The sequence below is a fragment of the Lepisma saccharinum genome, chromosome 24 (assembly GCF_977018435.1).
Source record: "Lepisma saccharinum chromosome 24, izLepSacc3.1, whole genome shotgun sequence".
Classification (NCBI taxonomy): Eukaryota; Metazoa; Arthropoda; class Insecta; order Zygentoma; family Lepismatidae; genus Lepisma; species Lepisma saccharinum.
In genome coordinates, this window is record NC_139252.1 from 56094303 (window position 1) to 56120742 (window position 26440).

The following is a 26440-nucleotide window of genomic DNA, read 5'->3' on the forward strand; positions in this document are numbered from 1 at the left end:
CTAAGGCAAAATTAAGGAGCAATGGAGATAATGCATCTCCTTGTTTTAACCCATCATGAATTGTAAATTTGTCAGACATATTAATACCCACACGAATTTTACTTTCTGTTTCACTGGTGCATATTTTTATCATACTAACAAGCTTCTTAGGTATTCCAAACTCTACTAATATATTATATAATTTATCTCTTTTGACCGAATCATATGCTTTTTTTAAATCAATGAATAGCTGATGGACATTTTGCTTATATTCCCACTTTTTTTCAAGCGTCTGTCTGATGTGCCAGTATAATCATATGTGGGAATTGTGTGTCATTCATACATGTTTATGATTGTCTCAACTCATCGCCTTTCATCCTCATCTTCGCAATTAGCCAAAACTGGCAGAAACATGAAGTAAAATAAACCAATCAATTTAGAATGTGATTAGAACTTCACTCTTGTCCAACCTCTTGAAGCCACACAATTTGGTGAATGCTAGAGGAAATTAGAGGTACATACTTATTTTGAATGCCAATTTAGGAAACAAAAATGTGGATGGTACTAATGAAAACTTGTCTCTTTAATCTGCAGGAAAAAGATCCATGTTATTCTTCTTCATAAGAACAATACCTCAGAAGCTCTCATCTTGTGTGCGAGTGAACACTATAATTTTGCCAACCTAGTTGAAGCACTGCCACCAAGGGGAGGTTCCAAGGTACTATTACCCTTCTTATTTCCTCATATCTAAACCTATGAATCTTAAAGTATAACTAGAACTTGATATATGGTATGGTTGTAGTGGAATACTTATGTGTAGGGGCATGCATATTTTGTTTTTGACGAAAAAAATGAAATGTCAAAAAACACATTGTAGTGTTAATTTTTCATGCTTTTGAAAGGTGTGAGATCCATTTTGTGACCATGTTTTGTCACAAAACAAAGCAAAATGGACTTCAAAAAATGAAATTAACTCTTAAACACGAAATTTAGGGTTTATTCACAGACGTGACACCTCCTGAGGTCTGAATTATCCTGAGAGTTATGCAATTCCCAGAAAATTGATTAATTCTGGTGTTAATATTGGAGAAGCAAAAATTGACTCCTTTACACAGAAATAAACTTAATGCTCTGATAATTACATAAATGTGCTATTAGAAGTGAAATGTTAATTCTGTGTAATAAGTGTAGTTTTTAAATCAAATTTAGTATTATATTCACAATTTTAAAACCAAAATGTATTTTTATATACCAGTTTTCCTCCAATTTTTCACCGCTATAACACCAAAATTTAATTGTATTTACTGCTTTTGAACCCGAAATTCACTCAATTTTTGTACCGAAATTTTGCTTTTTTATTTACCAAAAATATGTGCCTCTACTTATGTGTAAATTAGAATGCTGCAATGAGAGTTTTTCACTCGATCAGCAACTAATTTGCATGGATGACACTAGATAGCATACTGAATTGACAGCTTCTTCGCTCAACCAAATAGTATGCTTGAAGCCCAGTAGTTTATTCAAATAAAAAATATATAAATAACTTACGTGAGTGAGTAGGAATGTTTCAGAACGACGTTTCGGAAGTCTGTACTACTTCCTTCATCAGGTAATAGAATAAAATACTTTAGGTGCCAAACATGGTACATGCACATGTGTTCTACCCAACACTGACGGAAGTCACTAGGGGACTGTAATGGGTCTTCGATTTTTTATTTGTTTCACTTGTTGTTTTTAACATAGGCAATTTTTAACCAGTGAAGATTTCCATCGGAGTTTTTATGCCGTCACCGTAAGTTTTTCACCTTTTTTATCCTCAACCTGAATCCTCAACTTACGATTTGACAACGCGGTACCATGTTTGGCACCTAAAGTTTTTTATTCTATTACCCGATGAAGGAAGTAGTACAGACTTCCGAAACGCCGTCGTGAAACATTCCTACTCACTCACGTAAGTTATTTATATATATTTTTATTTGAATTGATAGTGAGTAAAATGCACCATTGGAATATGCCAGTAATTTATGTATAACCGTAATTTATCTGTAGTAATGGACCCCCAAATATAGATCGTGAGGTAAAAGACTCAGTGAAATTGAAACTTAACCTTTTGCCGCCCAAGCATCTCGATCGAGATACCCAAATGTAACCCTCCCGGTACCAAGCATCTCGATCGAGACGCTGTGTCAAGGTCGTAGTTTTTACGTTATAACTTTTCTATTTTTGGCTAGAATTTCGATTTTTTTTTTATATTGTTCCCAACACATGTATTTAACAGAAATGTTTTTTTGCATTTTTTTTTGTCTTCATGAAAATGGAGGGGAAAATGCAGGAAAAGGGACTTCTCTTTTGCATCTTTTTTCAAGGTCAAATTTTTGCCGACAAAGGAAGACCAGCTTTGTTGTTCTAAATCAATGCTTTTCACTCCCTCCTGTTAACTGCATTCGAAGGAAGCTTGTTTATCAGTATCCAATGTCAAAATGAAAGTTTTCCGTGAGGTCGCAAGCAGGGGGTGGGGGTGGATGGAGGGGGAAGACTGGTTGTTGAATCTGCGTTGTGAATATGGAATTTCGAAGGAAACCTTTGTTTTTTTAGCACAAGTGTCCACAAGTAGCAACAGGGGTTACCCTGCATTGTCTAAAAATAGAATTTCAAGCATCTGCAAGAATTGGCGCTCATTTTTCACTGCGTTCTAGTTTTTCGTCCGTGAATGTTGTGCGTAGGTGTCGTTTTGTGCTCAAGTGCGAGGACATTTTTTGGGTGAAGTGACAATTTTTTAAAATAATTTTTGCCCTTCCCCCTCCATATATACGCCAAATTTGCACAAATTTTGCATTTTGTGCATTTTGACATTTTTTTTAAGAAAAGTATTTTTGATGGGATTTCCCCCCTTTCCCCCTCCATATGTACGCCGAATGTGCATAAATTATATATCGTCTGAATCTGTGATTCATTCTGCGTACAATGGTATATCTTTCATATCTCTTTAGGGCATTTAGTTTCTGAGCTGTAGTCAATTCAATGTAACTCTGCATTTCGCTGAATTCCGATGCTTGAGACAGTGGCGTACAAGCCTTTTGTTTCAGGGGTACAACTCGCGTTACATTGGTCATACGGCAATGATGCAAATATTTTTCTGTTTCTTACATGCCAGCGATAATTTCTATGTGCATTTTGAACTTTTCATATCCTTTTTTTCAGGGGGACAGGGGGGGGGGGGAGAAACCCCATTTTTTTTAAAAAAGGTATTTACAGGGGACTTCCCCCCTTTCCCCCTCCATATATACACCGAATGTGCATAAATTATATATCGTCTGAATCTGTGATTCATTCTGCGTACAACGGTATATCTTTCATATCTCCAGGGCAAATAGTCTCTGAGCTAAAGTAATTTCAAGGTACAGCTGCATTTTGAAGCTTGAATCAGTGGCATGCCGACCATTCCTTTTGGGGGTACAACTCAAGTTACATTGGTCATATGATAATAATAATGCAAATATTTTTGTGTTCCTTACATGTCAGCGATCATTTCCATGTGCATGTCGACACTGTCATGTACTTTTTTCTTGAGGGAAGGGTGGGGGAACCAAATTTTTTTCCGAAATTTTGGATTTTTGAGAGTTAGCTTCCTCCCCCCCACCACATATACGCCGAATTTGCTTAAATTTTATATAGTCTGAATCTCTGGTTCATTCCGCGTACAACGGTATATCCCTTATCTCTCTAGGGCAATTAGCCTCCGATCTACACTCATTTAATTGAAACTCTGCATTTTGCTCAAAATCGGCTTAGGCATCAAGGGGGTTACATGTGAAAATGGCCTTGGGCACCAAAAGGTTAAGTGCACATAATCATCATCCCCATGTTAAAATGTAGTTTAGTCTATCTTGCCAGTATATAGTAGGGATGGGACTGATTAATCGGTACTCTATCGGTATCAGCCGATATAGGCATATCGGTAATTTTTACTGATCCGATATATTGATAAATATCTAATAATTTAATGCAAACTTCTGCCATTTTGTTGTTATTTTTATAGATATTCTCCATGCCCTACTTTTTAAAAAATTAAATATCTAAATATGCAATTTCTTTTGCAATTTCTTTTGCACTGCAGTCACCTTGAAACACACATTTATTAAGGAGGTCAATGAACCTTTCAGCTTCTTCAAGGACCATTTCTAATTTTATATTGGATCGGTAGAATATTGGTTATCAGTATCGGTAAATTTTATATCGTTACTTTATCGGTTTCGGCCAAAATTTCATATTGGCCCATCCCTATAGTGATATATGAAAATTAATAGATGATTATGGACAAACTACCTGGGCAGATTTTTAGACACATATTTCTACATTTATTGTCACATTGAAGTGATATTTGATTGTATACACTTACGCAGGGGAGACTCGAACGAGTATTCGAGCGAAAGAGCTCCCATGCAGTAATCTAGTGTAAACAGTAGGTTGGAATTTAGTGCAACAGTAAGTGGCATCAGCTCACTCGTAGTTAACATTTATAAATAGTCTGAATTATAAGTTGTTAGTGTGGTCAAATATTGATGTTGGTTGAAATTAGTAGTGGTGTCACCATTGGTATAAGTTCACAGTAGGGATGGCCAAATCTGGATAAGCTTTTATCCAGATCTTGGATAATTTTATATCTGCATTTCACGATAGGTGCATGGCGTTCCTCGTCCCGTCCCTCTCGTTGAGAAGTTCTTATCAGACTGCGTATTGGACATGGTCACTGAAGGGCTGGACCCTCCGATGTGTCGTGTTTGTAATGTCGTTTTAAGTATTTGGCGTATTCTTGTTGAATCTGCCGATTTTGGTTTCCTCGGACAGACTTTTAATCTTCCCAGCTGTTTGTCATCCCTTTTGGACGATGACAAAAGTGTTTTTGAAAATGTTTTTAGATTTTTGCAAAGAACTGGCCTCTTCCATCTGTGAAGAAACATTTACTACATTCACACTTTTTAATGTGTCGTGTTTGTCTTGTGTAGGTCTTTTTACAACCTTGCACTCTAATTTTTTCTCAAGGGGCTCTTTTAAACCCCATGTTTAAATTTGTCAGAATTTTAGGTAATGGGATATTTCCCCGAATATATTGAAGGGTGCAAAATGGCCTAAATTGCCGACAAACCCAAAAATTTTAATTAATTCATTCAGTCATTCAGACGTTATTTTGTGATATTCAGATTATTTGAATGTGTGCATTATCCAGGCAGTTTTATCACTTACCTGTTTTATGGGCTATCCACATATTATTTTCATCATGTTCGTTTTTCGTTTGGTGGTCTTCAATTCCCCAATACAAGGGTGAACACAGCCATAAATCGTGGGGAGTAATGCAACAAGGAAAGGCTTGTTCAAAGTTGCTACTTCTCCATTAATCAGGCCCGGGGAGGGGGGAGATGGACATCCTTTCTCTCCTTGTTTCCTTGGGAATTTAATGTTTGCAAATGTTCGGTCCAATCCCTTAAAGTTTTAGACTCTACATAAAATAAGCTTTCCAACTTTGGTGTGATCATCCCTCACCCACAGACATCTTTTGGAGTAGGGATGACCACAAAATTTGGATAACTGATACCTGAATTTCAAATTATCCATTTTAGATGCAATGGATCATGTAAATATTGAAATAGTACAGATATCTGGATAGTATAGATTTGCAGAAAATCCCTACAGTGAAATATGAACATGACAGTATGATAGCTCCAAATTGGATAAACGTTAAAAATGTCCAGATAATGGACATTTCAGATAATCTGAATATCTGGATAATTCAGATAATTGCTTGGATATCTGGATAATCAAAATATCTTGGTATAAGAATATCCGATATCCAGATTTGTATCCATCCGTACTTTGGAGTGGCAGCAATACTCAAGGAAAAACAACTGCTTTATATAAAACAGCAGAGAAGATGGTGAAGTTATGTCATTGTTGTTTTGGCAGAAAGAGTGATGGACCAGGGTTGTTATACTTTGGTGCAACCTATATCAGCAATGATGTTAGTTCAAAGTGGTATCGGTTTGGTCCCATTTTGGGAATATTTTAAAATAATGGTGTGTGTTTCAGTGGGAGCAATTGCCGCATTTGCACTCTCAACTCTCAAAATGTACTGTACACAGAGTTATATTAAGTTAAAACATCACAGGTTGAAGTGGAAATATATTTCTAAAATGTTAGAGAATTTCATTTGGCAAGTGAGTTGTACTTGGACATTGGATAAGTTATGTTGAAGCTAACACTTGATTTGCTTTTACGACACAACTGATTTTTCTTTCTTTCCACAGCCTAATTGGCAAGTTGAAGTACAAGCCTCGAACTTGCCTGAAGATTTGGACCAGAATCGTATTAAGAATAGGTTGAAGCAGCTGTCCGATAACTGCGGTGGTAAAGTGGCTTCGATTATTGGTAATTTGGCGTCGATAAGGTTCCCCAGTATGGAGTCGGCTATAAGGTAGTGTCCTAGTGGCCTGTTTCTTTGTTGCATGCATGTAGATAAATAGCTTCTGTGTTGATTGATTTGCATGATGCTGGCTATCTTTTCGTATTGTTGGCACTCTGCTGTCCTGTAAAACATCAAATTGTTTTGTGTACCTTTTTACTTACGATGTGTGTTGTAATTCTTGTGAATATTGTTACTTTTTCTTTCAAGGGTATATTATTCTTTCTAGTATGCTTTGGATTTAGCGAGGAACAAGGAGAAACAGTGTATTTTGAAGGCCAAGTGTAGTTATTCACTGCACGTTTCTAGGGATGTGAGCATTTTGCATTAACTTTCAGCAGATGACCCCTTTTTACACTGTAATCCAACCTGCTGTATTTGTAAAAAAAAGTGCTCTCGTGTCCACATGTGGACCAAGCATCGTTACTGTAGCATTGTAAAATGGGTGAACGAGACCAGGTGGCTACTTGCTGCAAATTCCTTAATTTTTGGGAATTTTGCGTGAATTTGGGCTCTGGGAATTATGCGTGAATTTTTCTCCGTAGATGTGAAAAGTTCCAACTTGGTATTATTCTAAATCCCATTGAATTTATACATACGCTCGTATTTTAAATTTAATAATTTAGGTTTCATTTTTATCAAGAAAGGAAAAGAAAGCTGCATGGAAAATAAAACAGAATTCTCTCAATCCTTTTACTTTACTGGTGTCCTTTTCAGCAGAACCTATCTGACAGATCGAAGATTATTGCCATGTATAATCGTAGATTAGTATATCCTGTAACATTTATGTATTTCGCATCTGAGAATGTCAAATGGCAATGTAAAATCCGCACCTGAAAACATATATTGTAAGTACGTATATACGAGGGGAGTTCAAAAAGTTTCCAAATTCACCTAGTTCAAAATGTCTGAGAAAGTTGAAACTGGCCAGAAAGATTCTTTTCTGCATAGTCACCACCCAATGTTACACATTTTCCCCACCATTGGAAACAAATGCGAACACCATCTTTGTAAAATGTTGGAGAATGGGCATTTAGCCATGCCTCTGTTGCCGATATGACATCATTGTCATCTTGAAAATGCTTGCCCCGCCAAAACTCCTTCATATTAGAGAAGAGGAAGAAATCCGAAGGTGCAATATCCGGGGAATATGGAGGAAAGGCAAAATATCATAGCCACACTCACGTGCTTTGACGAGAACACGATGGGATGCATGGGCAGGTGCATTGTCATGCAGGATGAGCACACCTTTAGACAACATTCCTTGCCTACAAATTTAAATTTTCTCACAGAAGGTCTGTGTAATAGTCCCCAGTAATTGTGTGGTCTTTCAGAAGGTAATCCGTGAGGATAACACCACGTTCATCCCAAAAACAGATAACATCACCTTCTTGGCAGACACTTCGACCTTTGCCTTTTTAGAAAAAGGGGGGGGGGGGGAATCGCAATGCTTCCACTGTTTTGAACTTTCTTTGCTTTCAGCAACAATGCTATAGAATGGACACTCTTCACCATATACAGCAATCATTTCCTCATGGATCTGTTTGGGAGCTTTGCCTTGCAGAAAGAGGAATCTGATCACGGCTCTGTATTCCACTTTGTGCATTTTCGCACCTTCATTCATTGAAACACCTGGCACGAAAACAGTAATTATTCAACTGTATTCATATTTGGCACATAACATACACAAGGTTGTACCTATTCAACTTACACAACTGTGGGTTCCTACGTGAATTATTTCTATATGGATATGGAAACCTTTTGAACCCCCCTCGTATATATATCATTTAAGTGAATTGAACTAGAATTTTTCGATAACATGGGAATCGTACAAGCCCTTTATATTGTTATATATTTGTGTTTGTGGGGGCTGAGAGGTGGTAATGCATATAATTGAAATAGAGAAAACATCTGCTTGTATACCCTTGAATTTTTCGAAGGTCACCTTGAAAACTTGGAATTAAACTTGAATTTCATCATGGTCGTAGAGTGGCAACCCTGAAGACAGTTGCTTCGTCAGTTGCACTTGTGCAGTGCAGAATAAATCAAACACAACTGCGTGCTAAGTAGTGTGAAGTCCAGTTTGGCATGTACTTACTTTTCACTTAAGCTTTCACCACATCATGTGGCTTCTTCAGGAGATAAGACAATAAACAATACTTAGGACATACCAAGAGGAACATCTGCACAAGAATTCAAGACATAAACAAGATATTAAAGAAAATAAACAAAAATCAGGTTTACAAAGCATTTATTTGAGTGCAATAAACATAGATTTAAAGAATCTAAATTTATCAAAAGTTCAAGAGGACAAATTGAACTCAATGTAAGAGTTAAAAAACATCTGAAAACTTAAATGAACATGCAGGACCGTTAGATAAAGAATGGCAATTATTATTATTCGAAAGTACTACCAACGAAAAATGCAGTTTCTGTATGGAACCCAGATAAGTAAATGACAGCCATTTCAGAATAAACAAATGGCAAACAGGAAGTTACTTCCTGTCAACCAGGCAGCCATGTTGAATGAGAGAGTCAGTTGCCAGCCTGAGGTGGTGTAGGAAGCAGCCACAGGACCCTAGTCAACCGCTTTAGTGCTTTTTTTAAAATGGAAACAAGGCTTAACCCATCATGTGCTGCGGAGCATCTATGTGTAGATGGTATTTCAAAATTAACGGTTGTATTACAGCAAGTCATTTTTATGGACACAGTTCCGTGTATCCACACATGCGTTGAAAAGTCCTGTCAGCGTGCATCGTTCGTAGTATAGGGCAGTTGATTGAACAGCATTTTGTAGTCAACTGAACATGGCGCAGTTCGTGCCAGATAAAATGTTTTTGCGGGGTGTTCTGCTTCATTACTTTAACATGCAGAAAAGTGCTACCGAAAGTCATCGTATTTTGGTGGAAGTGTATGGTGACCATGCGCTAGCTGAGCGAACGTGTCAGAAGTGGTTTGCACGGTTTAGAAGTGGTGATTTCGGCCTGGAAGACCAAGAGCGACCTGGACAGCCAAAAAAATTTGAAGATGAAGAATTGAAAGCATTGCTCGATCAGGATTCGTGTCAAACGCAGGAAGAACTTTCAGAAGCATTAGGCGTTGATCAAACAACAGTTTCCAAACGCCTCAAAGCCATGGGAATGATTAAAAGGTGTCACATTGGGTTCCACATGAATTGAAAGACGAAAAACCATTTGCGAATTGCTGCTTCAAAGACAGAAAAGAAAGGGGTTTTTGCATCGCATTGTTACTGGCGATGAGAAGTGGATCCATTACGAGAACCCGAAATGAAAAAAGGCCTGGGTGAAGCCAGGTGAACCAGGTCCATCACAACTGAAACGAGATATTCACTGTGTAAAGGTTATGCTGTGCATATGGTGGGATATGAAAGGTGTGGTGTACTATGAGCTGCTGCAACCGGGTGAAACTATTAATGGAGAACGTTATCGATGACAATTAATGCGTTTGAAGCAAGCTCTGGCCAGGAAATGACCAGAATGGGAAAACAGACATGATAAACTTCTTTTTCAACATGATAATGCTCGCCCACATGTCGCAAAACCGGTCAAAACCTATTTAGAAAATGTCGGGAAGTTTTACCCCACCCGCCGTATTCACCAGACGTTTTGTGTTTGAACTACAGTTTCGATGTGTGCGTAACAACCGCACGAATTAATTCCTAGACCAAATATTATTTACGATATAATGATGAAACGAATTTGCGGTTGCATCTGTATATAGTTGATTTCTTTTTGGAAGCACTTCCCTTCAATGTTGCCGCAGGGAAGGGATTAATTACGTTACATTCTCTGAGGATAATTTCTTGACACTTGCAAAAGGCTGAAAACTTCCTTTCATGTGAGAAATCAATGAACTTAGCAGTTTTGATGTGTTTTTGAATCATTGTTTTCCGAGACTAATTATGCAACATTGGAGTCATTTATTTTGCACATATATTGTGTGGCAGAACTGTATTTTGTGGTTACGTAAGAGGTACTTCCATATTCTGATAGGATGTGCCATAAAAATGGGCTTTTTTTTTAAAAAAAAAGTAGAATGAAACCAATACTAAGTTTTAGTTTTTTTAAAAAAATACAAACACACGAACATCCTTACACATTGCCATTTGCGAAATATGTACACTTGTGTTCATGTTTTGAAAATTTTGTTCTGCAGGTGACCACCATTCTCTCGTTAACACTCAGATAATCTGCAATGGAAATTGCCCATGGCATATTCCAACATGCACCTTCCCAATGGCGTAGTGGTAGTGTCGTCACTATGTAATTAAGGGGTCACGTGTTTGATGCCTGGATGAGGCATATAGTGATTCAGGTACCACTTGAAACTGTAGGTACAGTCGCAATTAACCTTACAGTCCATAAAGTGGACTTAAAATTAAAACACCAACTGATTCAATCAATCAAGGCATGTTCCATCATCTGAAACCTGTCTTGTTTCTTCTTCAATGCGCTTTCTGTATCGTCAAAGTTAAAATAACGTCGATATTCTAGTCTCACAGCGGCAACAGTGTCAGCATTTTTATAAAAAGCTGCATCATATAGAGCTCCACGCCAATGATCTATGTGCCTGCCGTAGCACATCATGCTATGAAGCAAGGGGTCCCGGATTCGAAACCTGGCCTGGACATGGATGTTTGCGAGTGTCCGTTCATCAATTTTGATCCTATCATCACTCATCTTTGCACAAAGAGCGAAGTAAAATAAAGCAAATCAATCAATCAACCGATGATCCATGTCTGTAAATGATGAACATTGCTGTGCAAATGACAATCAGTAAGTGTTGAAAACACCATTACAGAAACTCTCCCAATGTAAAAAAAAAACACACCCTGCATATGGAGAGAAAACTGAAAATTGATGTTTGTAATCAGACTGGAATATTCATCCAATAAAATTAATCAGTATTTTCAAACAACTTTTGCCTGTTACAATTTTCAGGCATCGGTGTTAATGGGAATCAGAGTATTGGCATCTGTATGAGTATCAGTTCAAAGTAGTTGTAACTACGTTCATGCCTTTGCACTTTAGGAACACAGTACCTATAAATTTAGGTTTGTGGCTGCATGTTTTGTAGGTGTTAACCGGAAGATTTGGACAGATGAGAAGAAATATGAAAAAACAGCTTTAAGACTTGGCCTGACGTTTGGCCGACGTCAGGGCAGCTTTTTGTGAATCATTATGATATTCCAAAATCTGAAATATTACATCTGCTTTGAATTCCTTGTAGAACATTCACGTGAATCTTTGTGGGGCTAGCTTTCGCTGTTGTCTAGATATTATCGATAGTTTCGTGACTGCATAAGTCCATAAAACTTCCTTCATATTGTGGTTCCCGATTTTGTAGTAAAGTGATAAAAAAATCATCAGTTTCCAATGATCATGCTGGACCACTCGCAGAGTAATCAGTTTTTATTGTTGTAGTTTGATGTTTTAACCCTTTGTGTTCAGAAATCACTAATATACTAACATAGAAGCTGAAAAAAATGTAGTGTTTCATTAGTTGTTTTATACTATTACTACCATAACACTAAGTTGCACTTTACTTCAGCTATTGTCTTCAGAGCACTCTCTAGAATGTCACTAACTACTTTTGTCGAAACTGTATTTACTTTCTATTCAAACAAATATTCCTGTATTTTTCCACTCTGTACTGCCTACATAGACGCAGTCCGTTACCAATTTTAAATTCATATTGTATGTTACCTGCTGTTTCTTTTTCTTCTCTTATACTATTTTGGATTACTTACGGAACGTTCAACTTGGAGTATTACAAGGATTAAACAAAATGAATGTATTGGAAATGATTAAATGCTAAAGTGAAAATAAAAAATAGATGCTGCAACTGTAGTTTTTAATATTTTGCTAAAAATAAATATACTGAAACCACATTTACATAGTCTTCATTATTGAAATTCCTTATTTTTCATCCTGTTTTCTTTTAAAGTCTTACACAAATGTTCTTTTGATGCAACGTATAAAGTGTCTTTCTCTTTTGGCCAGGCAAATTTCTGTTATTTTATTTTTGACAGCAGTTATATCCAATCAACAATGAACACTAACCAAAACAATACATATTTATGCAGCTGGTGACAATATCCAATACTGACAGATGTGAATTTAGTTTCACTGAGTACGTGTGTTGAGTGTCCTGCATATGCAACAAAATGAAATTAATGACATTGCTTGCCATGTTAGACAACATACGAATGGAACAGCGAAACGTCAATTGCAGATCAGGTCCAGCTTACAAATGGGATGGGTTAATGAAACAATTCCAGAACAATGTAATATACATTATACAAAAAATTAACACTGTGCATTGGAGGCGTATTGTGGCTCTTTGACTGAAAACCTTGGTTTTGTTTGATTACGGTTTGTCATCATGTGTCTCAGCCTTTTCTAACATGATACAAGAATGAAATGTGCTGGACAGTAAATGCTTCCCTCTCAGACACACAGAAATGTGTGTGTTGGAGACTATTGTACATTCTGAAACATGTCACACTCCCAGCAATACTTATGGTAAGGGTGCAGTCAGCATGAAGAAACATTACCAAAGTTGCCCTCAAGATCACCTCGTGGTAATATCATCGCATTGTAATCGAGGGGTCCCGGGTTCAATACCTGGTGGAGGCACATTTCACAGTGGTTCGGATCCCACTTTAAGCTGTAGGTACAGTCCCGATTAGCCTATCTATGCTTAAAGTGGACTTAAAACATCAATTCAAACTGTTACCCTCAAGATCATTACCAGCACTTGCATTGTGATGTTGTGAAACATTCAGGAGCCACTGAAACTCTCTGTGAGCAACTAGTCATGGTCGATGGTTTTCACAATCACTGATTATGGTATAATTACAATGTAAACCATGTATGCTAACATTTATAAATGCTACAGTGGTCAGGTGTGTGGGTTGTTTGATAAGTAAGGTAAAGAGAAAAGATAAAATATGAATTAATTTGATTGTTATATTTATTTTTCAACGTACTCTCCTTTCAACTCAAAATTCTGTTATACCATTTTTATAAAATAATTTGTCAAGATCTACGAAAGCAATGTTCACAGCATTTACCACTTCATTGTCCTCAGAAATTATCTGTCCTCGGAGTCATTTTTTGAGACTTGGGAACAGATGGAAACCAGAGGGAGCCAAATCTGGCAAGTAGGCTGGATGCTTAAAAAATTCAGACTTCAGTTAATTTTAGCCGTGGAAACTGCTAATATGTGAAAAGGTTGGTTGTCCTGATTGAAGATCAAATTCAGCACACCTTGACCGCAAATGTTCATGTAAGATGTGAACATGTTCAGTCAAGGTTCATATCTATCTACTGCTTCTCTTAACTTTCAATCTTTGATCATTCAAAAATGATTTTGTGGATATTTCCTGTCATGTCTTAAGTTTCATTCTCATTTGAGAATCCACTGCACTGTTCATCTTTGGTGCACATTTGACTGCTTATTAAATTGAGGAACCTGTTACTGAATAAGATTCGCCAAGAACAGAATATTACTTAGCTTTGTTCTTTTGTTAGTTTTCACCCTTTAAATAATAAAACATTGACAGCAAAAACTTTTCCTTCAATGTTCTTTTGAAAATTTTCACAATATATTTTATTTTGATCAGCCAAATGAAAACTAGACAGCATGCAGAACTGAAACTCATCTGACGGATGGATCAAAATGGTAATGGAATGTTTCCATTCATAGTGCTACCATTTCTTTTCAAATAAAACACTAGTATTGCTGTCAGTGACAGTACTGACATCAGCAGTGGTTCAAAGAAATGTCAGCTCATTCCTTCGTGATGTTAAAAGCAGATGTGTAAGAATTGTGATGAAATCAGTAAATATCACTTCTCAAAATCGTTGGATCTGTCCAGCAATAAATGTCTTGCAATCAGTGGCGAAGCATGACATTTTTACGTAGTCATTGCAAGACTTGCCAAACATCAGGGTCAATCGTGTAGGGGGAGGGGGGGGATTTGTACATTGATAATGATGAGAACAGTGTTCATACAAACGTGAGAAGTAGAGATCGCCAAATTCATTTTCTTCTACGTTGTATATGATCGTAAAATAAGGAAGACTTAACTTTCTTAAATTCTACCTGAAAAATGGAAAAATTGTTAAACGTCTCTCTGAAATCCAGGTAGTAAAATTCCGAATCGAGATTTTAAATTTTCCAGAATCCTGATGATGTTGACCATCCCTGGTGTGAAAGTAAGATATGTTAGGGAAAAGGTTCTGTCTAAGTAAGTATGTCTGTCACCTCGAGAACAAAAATCTTGATTAGTCTTTTCATTCGTAAGCATAGTAAACGCAAAAGAACATTGAAGTACTTCGTGTTTTGTAAAGTAAGAACATCATTTTCAGAAAACGATATTTGAACCACAGGATCAAAAGAAATAAAAAAATTGAAAAGGAGAAATACTGTGAAGGAAATACAATGGATCCAGAACTGCTCCCCCCCCCCCTCACACTTTCTAGCACTAACCATAGGGAAATTTATGCTTTTGCTCACTTATGACGTCACTGAAAGCCTGCCATGTTTGTAAACAAGGGGGCTGAAAAAAGGCCTCTTATGACCAGACCTTCAAGAGTGGGGGAAAAGCGGTCGAAGGACCTTGGATTCGCATACCTGCTGCGATGAGTTGGCCCGCCTGACACCATTGCACTCAACAGGAAACGTAGCGGGACGGCTGAGCATGGGGGGTAGAACTGGGCTCTCCTTTCGATTCGCTAAACTTAGAGAAACCCTTGCGTATTTCTAGTTGTTTCATGGCGTTGAGTGACTAATTTCGCTCAAATATGAGAGTATTCTGACTTATTTTTTACTTCTTCTCTAAAATATTTAAGAAGCATTTTTTATTATTATTTTGCTTTGTCATCGCCGCATCTTCCGATGACCGGACGCTTTGCTTCTGCTTGCAATTGAGAAAAGTTTTACATAGGTAAAGGGGAGGGGAGACTTTTACCACCCAGACTGAAAGCAGCAATCCATATTCACAGGAAATGTGAAAATCATCCTCTAAAGTAAAAGTAAAAAACTGCAAAGTGTACTCTGTGTAGAATACTGCTCTGCATCTATGGGTGCTGAATTAATAACAGAATCTTTGATTTGTTTTTCATGGTTCTTATGTTCTATGTTTACTCAGATTTGTAGCAACTTGACAATGAACTTATTATTTGTCGTTTAACAAAGGGCAGGGTAATGCTACAGTGCAATAAATCAAATGTAACTTCCTCCAAAAATATGTGCACGCACCCATTTTTTTTTGGCAGTTAAGGAAAAAAAAATTTTTTTTGAATTGGCTGTTAGCATCTGGGGTCAGGGAAAACATAGATGCCTTTGCATATGTTGCACTCCGAGAGTCATAATTACAGTTTTAACCGTAAAACAATCATTTCTACAGAAAGTTTGTTCATATAAGAATTTGAAAAAGAAAAAAAATCAAGTAAGGAAATATTTCAGCAGTAACATCTAGTACATTATTTTAAGATGCGCTATAACACACTGTGGCATTATTCTTTTTAGCACGAGATACTGCCTTAGTCCTTATGCTGGAGAATAAATTTTATTTACTTTTCAGCACACTTTTCCTTAATTTTACTTGCATTAGGAATAAAAATGTGATGTTTAAGATCTTGGACAGTACTATTTTTTTTCTTCGTGTATTGCACAGCATTGGAAAACAAATATAAAGACTTACAAAAAGCCATGAAATGATTCATAAGCATCACATCTGTATTGTAATAGACTGGAATATTTACATCAGTAGAAACTACATCTCAGTATCATTATTGTTGTGCCACCATTTTAACAAAATGGGGAAGTAATTATTTTAAAACAAGATTGTGTTCATTTATTTTTTCTCTAGTACATCATGACTGAAAGGGTTATTTGGTTATCATTCTGTGTCTTCTTCAAGGAGTCCCAGGTTCACTCCCTGATGGAGACACATTACTTCAGTGAATCATAGTATAAACTGCAGTTCCGGTCCTGATTGTCTTTTTGACCATAAAGTGGACTTAAAAAAGACTGAATTTTCACAATCCTTGGCCAGTTACAGGGAATACTACGTAATTTTTCTAAACTTCAGAATTCTGCCATTTTATGCCTTAATTCCCCAAAGCGGAAAGGTAAATGGCAACTGTGGTTTTCTCTTCGGTATGAAATTCATCCTTGCATTTTGTGACTCGTTAAAGTGTGTAGATAATAGATGACATTCTCATTGCAAGCTGTCTAAGATGAAATGTGGAGGTAAAAGTGAGATTTTTTTCTGTTTTAGGACAGTGTTTTCGTGTAATAAAACTTTTGCATCTATTGTTCTTCTGCATTTTCTTCAAGTAATCTACCCTTTACGAGATATTTGATAGGGAACAATCCTTTCAAACCACCAACTACTACCTCTAGATGGCCTTGCACAATTATTTGTTGCTTTAGGGTGATATTGTATTTTAATGGAACTCAACAACCCATATATGCTTGTGATTAGGACGAACCTCAGTATACGTAGATACCATTAGTAGTTTTACAGTTTGCTCCTTTATTTGGCATTTTAGTACAAAGTGCATAACAACTGATGTTGGACAAAAGTGTTGTATAAAGAAGTGGAGTATTGCTACAAAGTAAGGCATGTGCCCCACTTATCAGAAGGTAATAGTGCCAAAGTAATCATTAATACAGGTTCATATTTCTCTGGCAATTTGATAACCTGCAGCATAGGCAAAATTTTGGCCCACACTTACCTTTGGATTTAAAATATTCTGGAAATTCTACAAAATGTGCAATTGTCATAATTTTTGTGGCAAAACTGTGTTTACTGCATAATTAACAGTTATTTTATTATTACAACAATGTCACAAATAAAGACTTCCCAAAGAAAGGACTATTTTATCTTCACCACAAATGTAAATAATTGACTTTTTTAATTTGTACAATTTTTTGACACATACACGTGTCTTTGTCAAGCGAAAATAATTATTTGACAAGGACCTGCGTATATGTGTCGAAATGTGTTGGATAAATAAATAGTATCAAACACACAGAGTACATTTTTATGTTGGTATTTAATGTAAATAACTGTGATTACACAGACATTAATAAATATCGATTAGAAATTACGAGGGTTACAGCAAGAATTACGGCAACTATTTTTTCCACGATAACGCGGGCCAGGCAAGAAATTGTAAAATATACAATTGCTAACGTTTAATGTATGAATTTCGAACAACATAGAGAAAAAGACAAAATATGTGCAGTCACAGGTCATCCTGAATGTTGCATGTCGGCAGCTGCTTCTCTTCCATGCCCACCTTGCAACAGTTTGGTATGGTAGAGCATCATTTACATTCTCTCTCATTCCTTCCACGGAGAACTGCTATTTTCACATCATGTGCTGTTCATGTGCTTCCCACTTCCCTCAGTTCAATGTCTTTGCAGCCACTGCCATCTAGTGGCATCACAATACATTGCATGTGACGTGGTCTCCACTGTTTATTTTAAAATTTCTTGCCTGACCCGTATTATCGTGGGAAAAAATGGTTTCCATGACTTTTGCTGTAACCCTCGTATATTGTTTCAAGTTGATTTGGCCATAACTGTATCGAGACCTCCCAATGTTGTCCTGGCTTGAAATCAAGGGGTTCCAGGTCGAGTGGAGCTTCATAATGTTTTGAATTCTAGTTTAAACTGTATATCCAGTCCCAATTAGCCTATCTGTGCATAAAGTAGACTTAAAACATAAATTATTAATATATCCTAGTGCTCAAAGTAAGGGGAAGCCATCTCCCTCCCCCCCTGCTGTCAGCATTCCCCTCCCTGTTTCATCTTTTTCTGTCCTGAGGCTCCAGTAAATGTGTCCCATTCTACTATTTTTCTACTTTCTTGAATGTTTGCATCACATATTATTTATAATTTTAAGAACTATGAAGGAAGTTTCTTGTACTTATCTTCACTTTAACAGTTCAGAATAGTTTCTGAATTCCTTCACTCAAACAGTTCAGAATGGTTAAAAGTAGGAGAATAAAATAAAAATATTGCTCAGGTAATATCGTCCCCTTTCGAAGGAGACTACTACCAACGGAACCTCATGGTCAACCAACTTTTACATTTAGAACTATCCTGTGTTAACATTATAATTCCTGTAATTCCCTAAGAAAGAATAAAATTACTATATGCCTCATTGCCTGCAATGTACTGCCATGGACCCCAATTTTAGTACGGGGTGATTCTTATAGAACCGGCCCGACAAAATGGGCTGTAATATGAAATATACCATACAGACATTAACATAATTTATACATGAATTACCTTGGATAATGTGCCTTTGATTGTTCATTATGATCAGAGCATGTGTTGAAAGTGTCCGCCGTTTTCAAGATGGCACGCCTCCACCCACGTTTGCATATTCACTGTGACTCCCCGCAGTGTTTCTCTGGTGATATTCCTGATTTCGGCGGAAATGTTGTCCTTTAAAGCTTGTAACGTATGCAGTTTGTTTGCATACACTCTGTCCTTCCGTAAACCTTACAGGAAAAAATCCAGGGTGGTAGGGTCTTGATGCCTGGACACTGCAAACACATTCGTACGTGCACCACTGTGTGTCCTTTAACCTTGCAGCATAAGTGCTGCCACCTATCAGATCATGTGCACACCATTCGACTTGGCACAGACCATGGATTCATCAGGCTGGTTCTATAAGAATCACCCTGTATTATCATAATACTATAATTAGGGGATGAGACAATACCACTTTGAACCAATCTGATATGATAATGTTAATGATGTGCATTTGCACTGATACCAATGCTTGAAAACTAACATTTAAAGGTTGTTAAAATATTGATAATGTTAGTGGATGAGTATTCCATGCCAATTATAACCGTCAATTTTCGCTTTTTGTTTGAAAAAATTCAAGAATTACAGATTATTGAAATAATTGTTATGCGATCACAAAATGCAACATTTCGTACAATATTGATGCAAAATAAATGAAAACTTTGAATTTTGCATAATATCCACAAAAGCATTGTGTTGCATTTTTACGGACCCTGACCAAAATGCTCTCCAGTACAGTGTGTCCGTAAAATAATGGTTGGGTTGTAAACAGTCATAGTTTTGGAACAAAGCATGGTAGAGAGATGAACTATATGTCAAAGCAAAGAGAAACTCTCCAAGTTCCTTACCTGTTCAGTAGACTTCGATGTGTGAATCCTTAGTTGCCCTGCAGATGTCCAGGCGATATTCAGTCTTCTCATACACGGCAGAGAACATCCGGCGTGATAGACAAAACAGCTTCAGTGATCGATCCTTGCTTTTAAATGGTCTAGGTGGTCAGGAAGACACTTGTGTTTTGACATAACCCCACAAATAGAAATCCATGGGTGTAAGGTCTGGAGACCACCCTCCTCATCCGACTCATGACTGAGGAAATGTTTCGTTAAGAAAATCCCGCACGATTGTGAAAAAATGTCTAGGAGCACCATCTAACTGGAAAATGGAATTCTCCGGTATTTGGAGCACTACATACCCTTGTAACATATCCAGGAAGGTGGTCCTGCTAATAACTCTGTCTCGTCCAATAGCGCACCACACATTCACTTGAAACACAATGCGCATGCACTACCACTCACGCCTGTAGGTGGCAGCGAGTAAGCTTTCGCATACATAAACTTGGAGAGTTTCTTTTTGCTTTCACGTATCGCTCATCTTTCTACCATGCTTTGTCCCAAAACTATGACTGTTTAACCTTTTGAGTCCCAAGGCCATTTTCACATGTAAGCCTCTCTGTCCCGAGCCGATTTTGAGTAAAATGCAGAGTTTCAATTAAATGAGTGTAGATCGGAGACTAATTGCCCTAGAGAGATGAGTGATATACCGTTGTACACAGAATGAATCACAGATTCAGAAGATATATAATAATCACAGATTCAGAAGATATATAATTTATGCACATTCGGCGTGTATATGGAGGGGGAAAGGGGGGAAATCCCCAGAAAATACTTTTTTTTAAAAAAATGGGGTTTGTCCCCCCGCCCCCCCCCCCCAAAAAAAAAAGGATATGAAAATTTCAAAATGCACATAGATATTATCACTGACATGTAAGGAACACAAAAATATTTGCATTATTATCATATGACCAATGTAACTTGAGTTGTACCCCCAAAAGGAATGGTCGGCACGCCACTGATTCAAGCTTCAAAATGCAGCGGTACCTTGAAATGACTTTAGCTCAGAGATTATTTGCCCTGGAGATATGAACGATATACCGTTGTACGCAGAATGAATCACAGATTCAGACGATATATAATTTATGCACATTCGGCGTACATATGGAGGGGGAAAGGGGGAAATCCCTTTCAAAAATACTTTTTTTTTAAAAAAATGGTGTTTGCCCCCGCCCCCCGAAAAAAATGTCAAAATGCAAAATTTATGCAAATTTGGCGTATATATGGAGGGGTAAGGGAGAAAACCCCCAAAAGTTATTTTAAAAAATTGTCACTTCACCCAAAAAATGTCCTCGCACTTGGGCACAAAACGACACCTATCCAGCTGCTTGAAATTCTATTTTTAGACAATACAGGGTAACCCCTGTTGCAACTTGTGGACACTTGTTCTAAAAAAAAAACAAAGGTTTCCTTCAGCGCACTTCGAAATTCCATTCTCACAATGCAGATTCAACAACCAGTCTTCCCCCTCCCCCCCTGCTTGCGCCCTCACGGAAAACTTTCATTTTGACATCGCATACTGATAAACAAGCTTCCTTCGAATGCACTTAACAGGAGGGAGTGAGAAGCATTGCTTTAGAACAACAAAGCCGGTCTTCCTTCGTCGGCAAAAATTTGACTTTGAAAGGAAGCGCAAAAAAGAAGTCCCTTATCCCGCCTTTCCCCCTCCATTTTCATGAAGACAAAAAAAATTCCAAAAAACATTTCTGTTAAATACATGTGTTAGGAACAATATAAAAAAAATCGAAATTCTAGCCAAAAATAGAAAAGTTATAACGTAAAAACTACGACCTTGACACAGCATCTTGATCAAGAGGCTTGGGACCGTGAGGGTTACATTTGGGTATCTCGATTGAGACGCTTGGGACACAAAAGGTTAAAACCCCACCATTATTTTACGGACACACTGTATTGTAAATACATAGGTAACTCAGTAAGTAGGTCACAAACGTTTATTAAAAAAAACACCAACATCGATACACTTATCCCTTTGCTTTATCAGTCCACCCAAAACCTGATTCATAAGTGTCTGCTGTCCCAGCCACAGTTGCAGCTCATGTTCAACATCATCATTCGAGAAACGCTTGCCGCCATCGTGCGCACACTTTTCAGAAATGCAAATGATCATGCATTATGCTGTAGGCTGAACCATGAGAACACCCTATTACAGTTGCCATGCTGTCTATTGCCACTCGCCTGTCAGCTTGAATCATCTCCTCGAGCACTGTCGCCATTTTGAAAGTGAGCTGCCCATGTGTGCAACTGCTAACTGAATATCATCAAGCTGGAATGTAATGACATTTGACTACTACTATTTTCAGGTGTCTCACACCAGTTTGTAATCTATTTACTGACTTCCCCTCGTATAATCCAATCAACATTGACATCATTGGTATTGGCTGAGCCCTAATAATTATAGTACAGCGCCATTACCCCTTCTTAATAACAAACATTTCCGAAGATCAAAACACATCCTGTCTGTAGTATCAGTCATGTTTGTGGACCAGTACATTAGTTGTTTGAATATTATCAGCACCATGGTGATTCAGTCAATTTATGTAGACAAAAGTGCATCGCGGCATACATTGGTATTGTACATACATGTAATGCGTTGTGAATATAATGCATGCCATCAGATGTTAGTAGAAGTCAATTTTTTAGCTTTTATATCTGATTCCAATGCATGCCAAGAAACTAGAGTTGTGTGCATTTAAATGCACTCTTGCATTTTGATTTCTAAATGAGTGTGTGATGGTAGAGTCCAGCGCAGATAATTCTGCCGTGCGATGCGCGAAACAACTAATCTGCTAATGGAGCAGATAGAAAAATCGCTGCAGTGCGCCGATGCACAGCTGTTACGTACAACAATAAAATTAGAGAATTCAGGTCTATCTAACGTTGAGTTTTAAACGTCATGCATTATACCAGGACTAGGATTAATATGTACTAACAAGTGGCTTTGTATGTAGCTACATACATATGGACTAAAAAATCGCAAAATATGAACTAACACATAAGTAAAATTACCAAAAATGCTGCAAAGAAGACTTCTTCATACGATTCCTTATTTGAGTGATTTCAAACAAAATAAAAAAAATATATATATTATTTTTCATTGCATTAATGCACTGGTGGCGTTCTAACTTTTCACTCCCAAAACCCGTATACACTGGTATGGAACTGCAACGGCAGATAATAACATGCCAACGTGTTAAACCGCTACAATTGCACCATAACACTCCTCCTGAAGCAGTATTATTATTTCCTCTCTGAGATCGGCGACAGTCGGTTGCCTTTGTTGTACATTTACAAAGGATGACGGCTTCCACAACAATAACAAGTACATATACTGCCACTAGACGATAAGCTGCGCGGCTTTTTCTTTTGTTATGAACCAGGGCCGGCGCTAGTCATTTTGTCTCCCTGGGAGGTGGCGGCAGATGCCGCTCTATTTAGACCCCCCCGGTCATTACGCAGCAACGGGAAATTGAAAATCAATATATTCCTAACTAAAACATCAAAATATAAAATAAATAATGAGACTTCTTATGCTATTTCAATACTATTCAGCGCAAAAGAATATCTCGCTCGATCACAGTTTTCAATAGTCTTATTTTTTTCTTCTCTTCAAATTTTGCCGCGATGGGACGGTTCGCCCTCCCCTTCCGCCGGCCCTGCTATGAACTTGGTCACCCATCAAAGCATGGCAATTTTAACACAGAAAACAATATGTATCGCATTAAGCAGCAAAAATGACAGCCTCCTCTATGCAATTTCTACAAGAACACGTGCCGGAGCCAGAGTTGAAATGATGTTCGAGCCACATAATTTATTTATTTTGAATAATTCCAAAATTATGAAATATGAACAATTTGTTGCTGCTGTTCGCTGCCCTCTTGCCAAAATGCTTTATTGGGATGCTAACGCCATGACTGGCTTCCTCCTTCATGAACTCATGCACGTTGCTTAGAATTTCCCGAGCTTGGCTATGCAAGGTTTTTGATTTCAACTTCGACAGAACTGGAGGCATTATGGAATGTAACGTTCATTAGCAAACACACACTTTTACATACACACACGCAATACACGCACACAACGTCAAACCGGTCAAATATTTAGTATAAAATAAAAATATGGTGCTTCCAATCCAACAAAACTCACCGCCACTTTACCTGCCTTTTCCCCTTCCGTGACAGAAATAGTGCTTCATTATTACAGTTGGCAACACTAGTTACTAGCTAGCCAATGAACATGCACTGCATAAAAGAAGCAAGCACTACGCCGTGCTATATTGCCACATTAGCGTCCCTACCGAACGGTGGGAACCGCGAGCTGGAGCGCTATTCAATTGTTTTCAATGATGTTTGCGCGAGTGTGTCCAGGAATGGAATGACAATGTGGCAACAATAGCGAAGGTTTTTATGAAATATGAACAATTTGTTGCTGCTGTTCGCTGCCCTCTTGCCAAAATGCTTTATTGGGATGCTAACGCCATGACTGGCTTCCTCCTTCATGAACTCATGCACGTTGCTTAGAATTTCCCGAGCTTGGCTATGCAAGGTTTTTGATTTCAACTTCGACAGAACTGGAGGCATTATGGAATGTAACGTTCATTAGCAAACACACACTTTTACATACACACACGCAATACACGCACACAACGTCAAACCGGTCAAATATTTAGTATAAAATAAAAATATGGTGCTTCCAATCCAACAAAACTCACCGCCACTTTACCTGCCTTTTCCCCTTCCGTGACAGAAATAGTGCTTCATTATTACAGTTGGCAACACTAGTTACTAGCTAGCCAATGAACATGCACTGCATAAAAGAAGCAAGCACTACGCCGTGCTATATTGCCACATTAGCGTCCCTACCGAACGGTGGGAACCGCGAGCTGGAGCGCTATTCAATTGTTTTCAATGATGTTTGCGCGAGTGTGTCCAGGAATGGAATGACAATGTGGCAACAATAGCGAAGGTTTTCGAGCAGGGTAGAACACATGATGCTAAGAGAGAGGGAGACGAAACGAAAATTCGTTTCTACGCAACGGCAAATTTACGTGTGTGGCACTCTATACATACATGACATTTACAGTAGTTGTATATGTACTGTGGTCAACATTTAAATGCCTGTAGTTGCTTGTGGAGTTTGCACTGGATGTACAGTTGAAGCTGAGTTGTGCGTATGTCAAGGTGAAGAGAAACTAATACGTACATAGGCGCGACTCCAAGGGGCTTTGGGGGGCTCAACCCCCCCCCCCCCCATGTTAACGATGTGGGGGCAGAGCCCCCCAAATAATTTTGCTTAAGAGTATCTAATATATTATTTTGCTTCTCTTGTAAAGTTTACTCTGAATTGTGCCACATGAACTTAACTTTAAATACACATTTGAAATGTTCTAGACAATCAACTTTGGGGGGCTGAGACCGCTAAACCATCAACTTTGGGGGGCAGCAAAACACATGACTTATTACTAGAGCCCGGAACTTCAGGCATTTATTTTCATTAAAATAGGCAGGCAAAAAGGCATTTATAATGTGGAAAATAGGCACAAAAAATGAAGAAAGAAAAAAAAAAGGCAAAATAAACCGAAAAAGGCACATTTGGAAGTCGCTTACTTTTATCTATAATTTCTGGCAAAATGTTAAGATCTACATTGGGAAGAGCATTTCAATTTTTCCATCTTGATTGCACATAACTAACTGCAAGGTGTCTTTTAAGTTCTCAACATTCATTGATAGTCGTCTGTCAGAGAGAATGTTTCTCATAATAGAAAATTATCTTTCTACTTCGACAGAAGTTATTGAAGCATACATAAAACAACCTAATGTAGCTGGACTCATTTCGGTAACAGCATTTTCACCTTTTAGAATATCACAAATTGTTTTCAATTCTTTCAAGTCCTCATTTGCACTCACTACCCGTTTGCACTTTTCCGCAACAGCTGACCCCTTTTCTCCTGGCACTTCCATCATCTGCTGCATAGATTCCTCGTAGATTTTCATGGATGCTATAATTGTAATTGTCTCTGGCAATGCACCATAATGTGCAAAAATAAACTTGAATAGCACAGGAGTTTTTTCACTTCACGAATTGAAGCCGCTTCATTTTCTGGAAGAGCATCTATCACCTCACTATTTTTTTCAAGGTTGTTAGCATAATATATAGCTGCAGATATCCAGGTTCCACATCTGGTCAAGACTGGTTGCGGAGGTAAACTAAGCTCAGATGCAACTTTATTAAATTTTCGGGTTCAAGAGGGAGATTTCAGAAATATCTTCTTTGTGTTCGAATTCAACATGTCCACTTCAGCAGTCAATCATGCACAAGCAAATGTTAACCGAAAGGCAATATCCTAACTGAGCATGAAATACATTTTTCTCACACTTTTCTCCTTCAGCAATGTTGAAACATGCATGAGTTCAATATTACTTACATAAGGCGAAAATTATTCACATAATAAACGGAAGAAAAATAAATGCCAACTACGTCTTTTGGGAGAAAAATAATTTATATACACATTTTTTAAAAAAAAATGGTCCAATTTCATTGAAAAGGCAAAAAAAGGCATTATAATTAAAAATAGGCAGTGGGGTCCCAAATAGGCAAAATAGGCAAAATGAAAAGGCTTCTAAAACATTCGAAACAACATAAAAAACGTATATCCGGAAAATTTTATCAATATATGCAGTAGATAAAAAGAGGCATTTTGCCAAACTTCCGGGCTCTACTTATTACTATATACTAA

At 37.6% G+C, this 26440-nt stretch overlaps 1 protein-coding gene across 3 annotated transcripts in view; it reads left to right on the forward strand.

The window, feature by feature from the left end:
* Positions 1-26440, forward strand: part of Marf1 (meiosis regulator and mRNA stability factor 1-like protein) — a 127436-nt gene that overhangs the window by 27368 nt on the left and 73628 nt on the right. For all 3 annotated transcript variants that reach the window (XM_083110916.1, XM_083110917.1, XM_083110915.1), the window contains exons 6-7: positions 574-697; positions 6282-6448. In XM_083110916.1, the coding sequence (XP_082967042.1) occupies positions 574-697; positions 6282-6448 (291 nt within the window). The remainder of the gene's footprint in view (positions 1-573; positions 698-6281; positions 6449-26440) is intronic.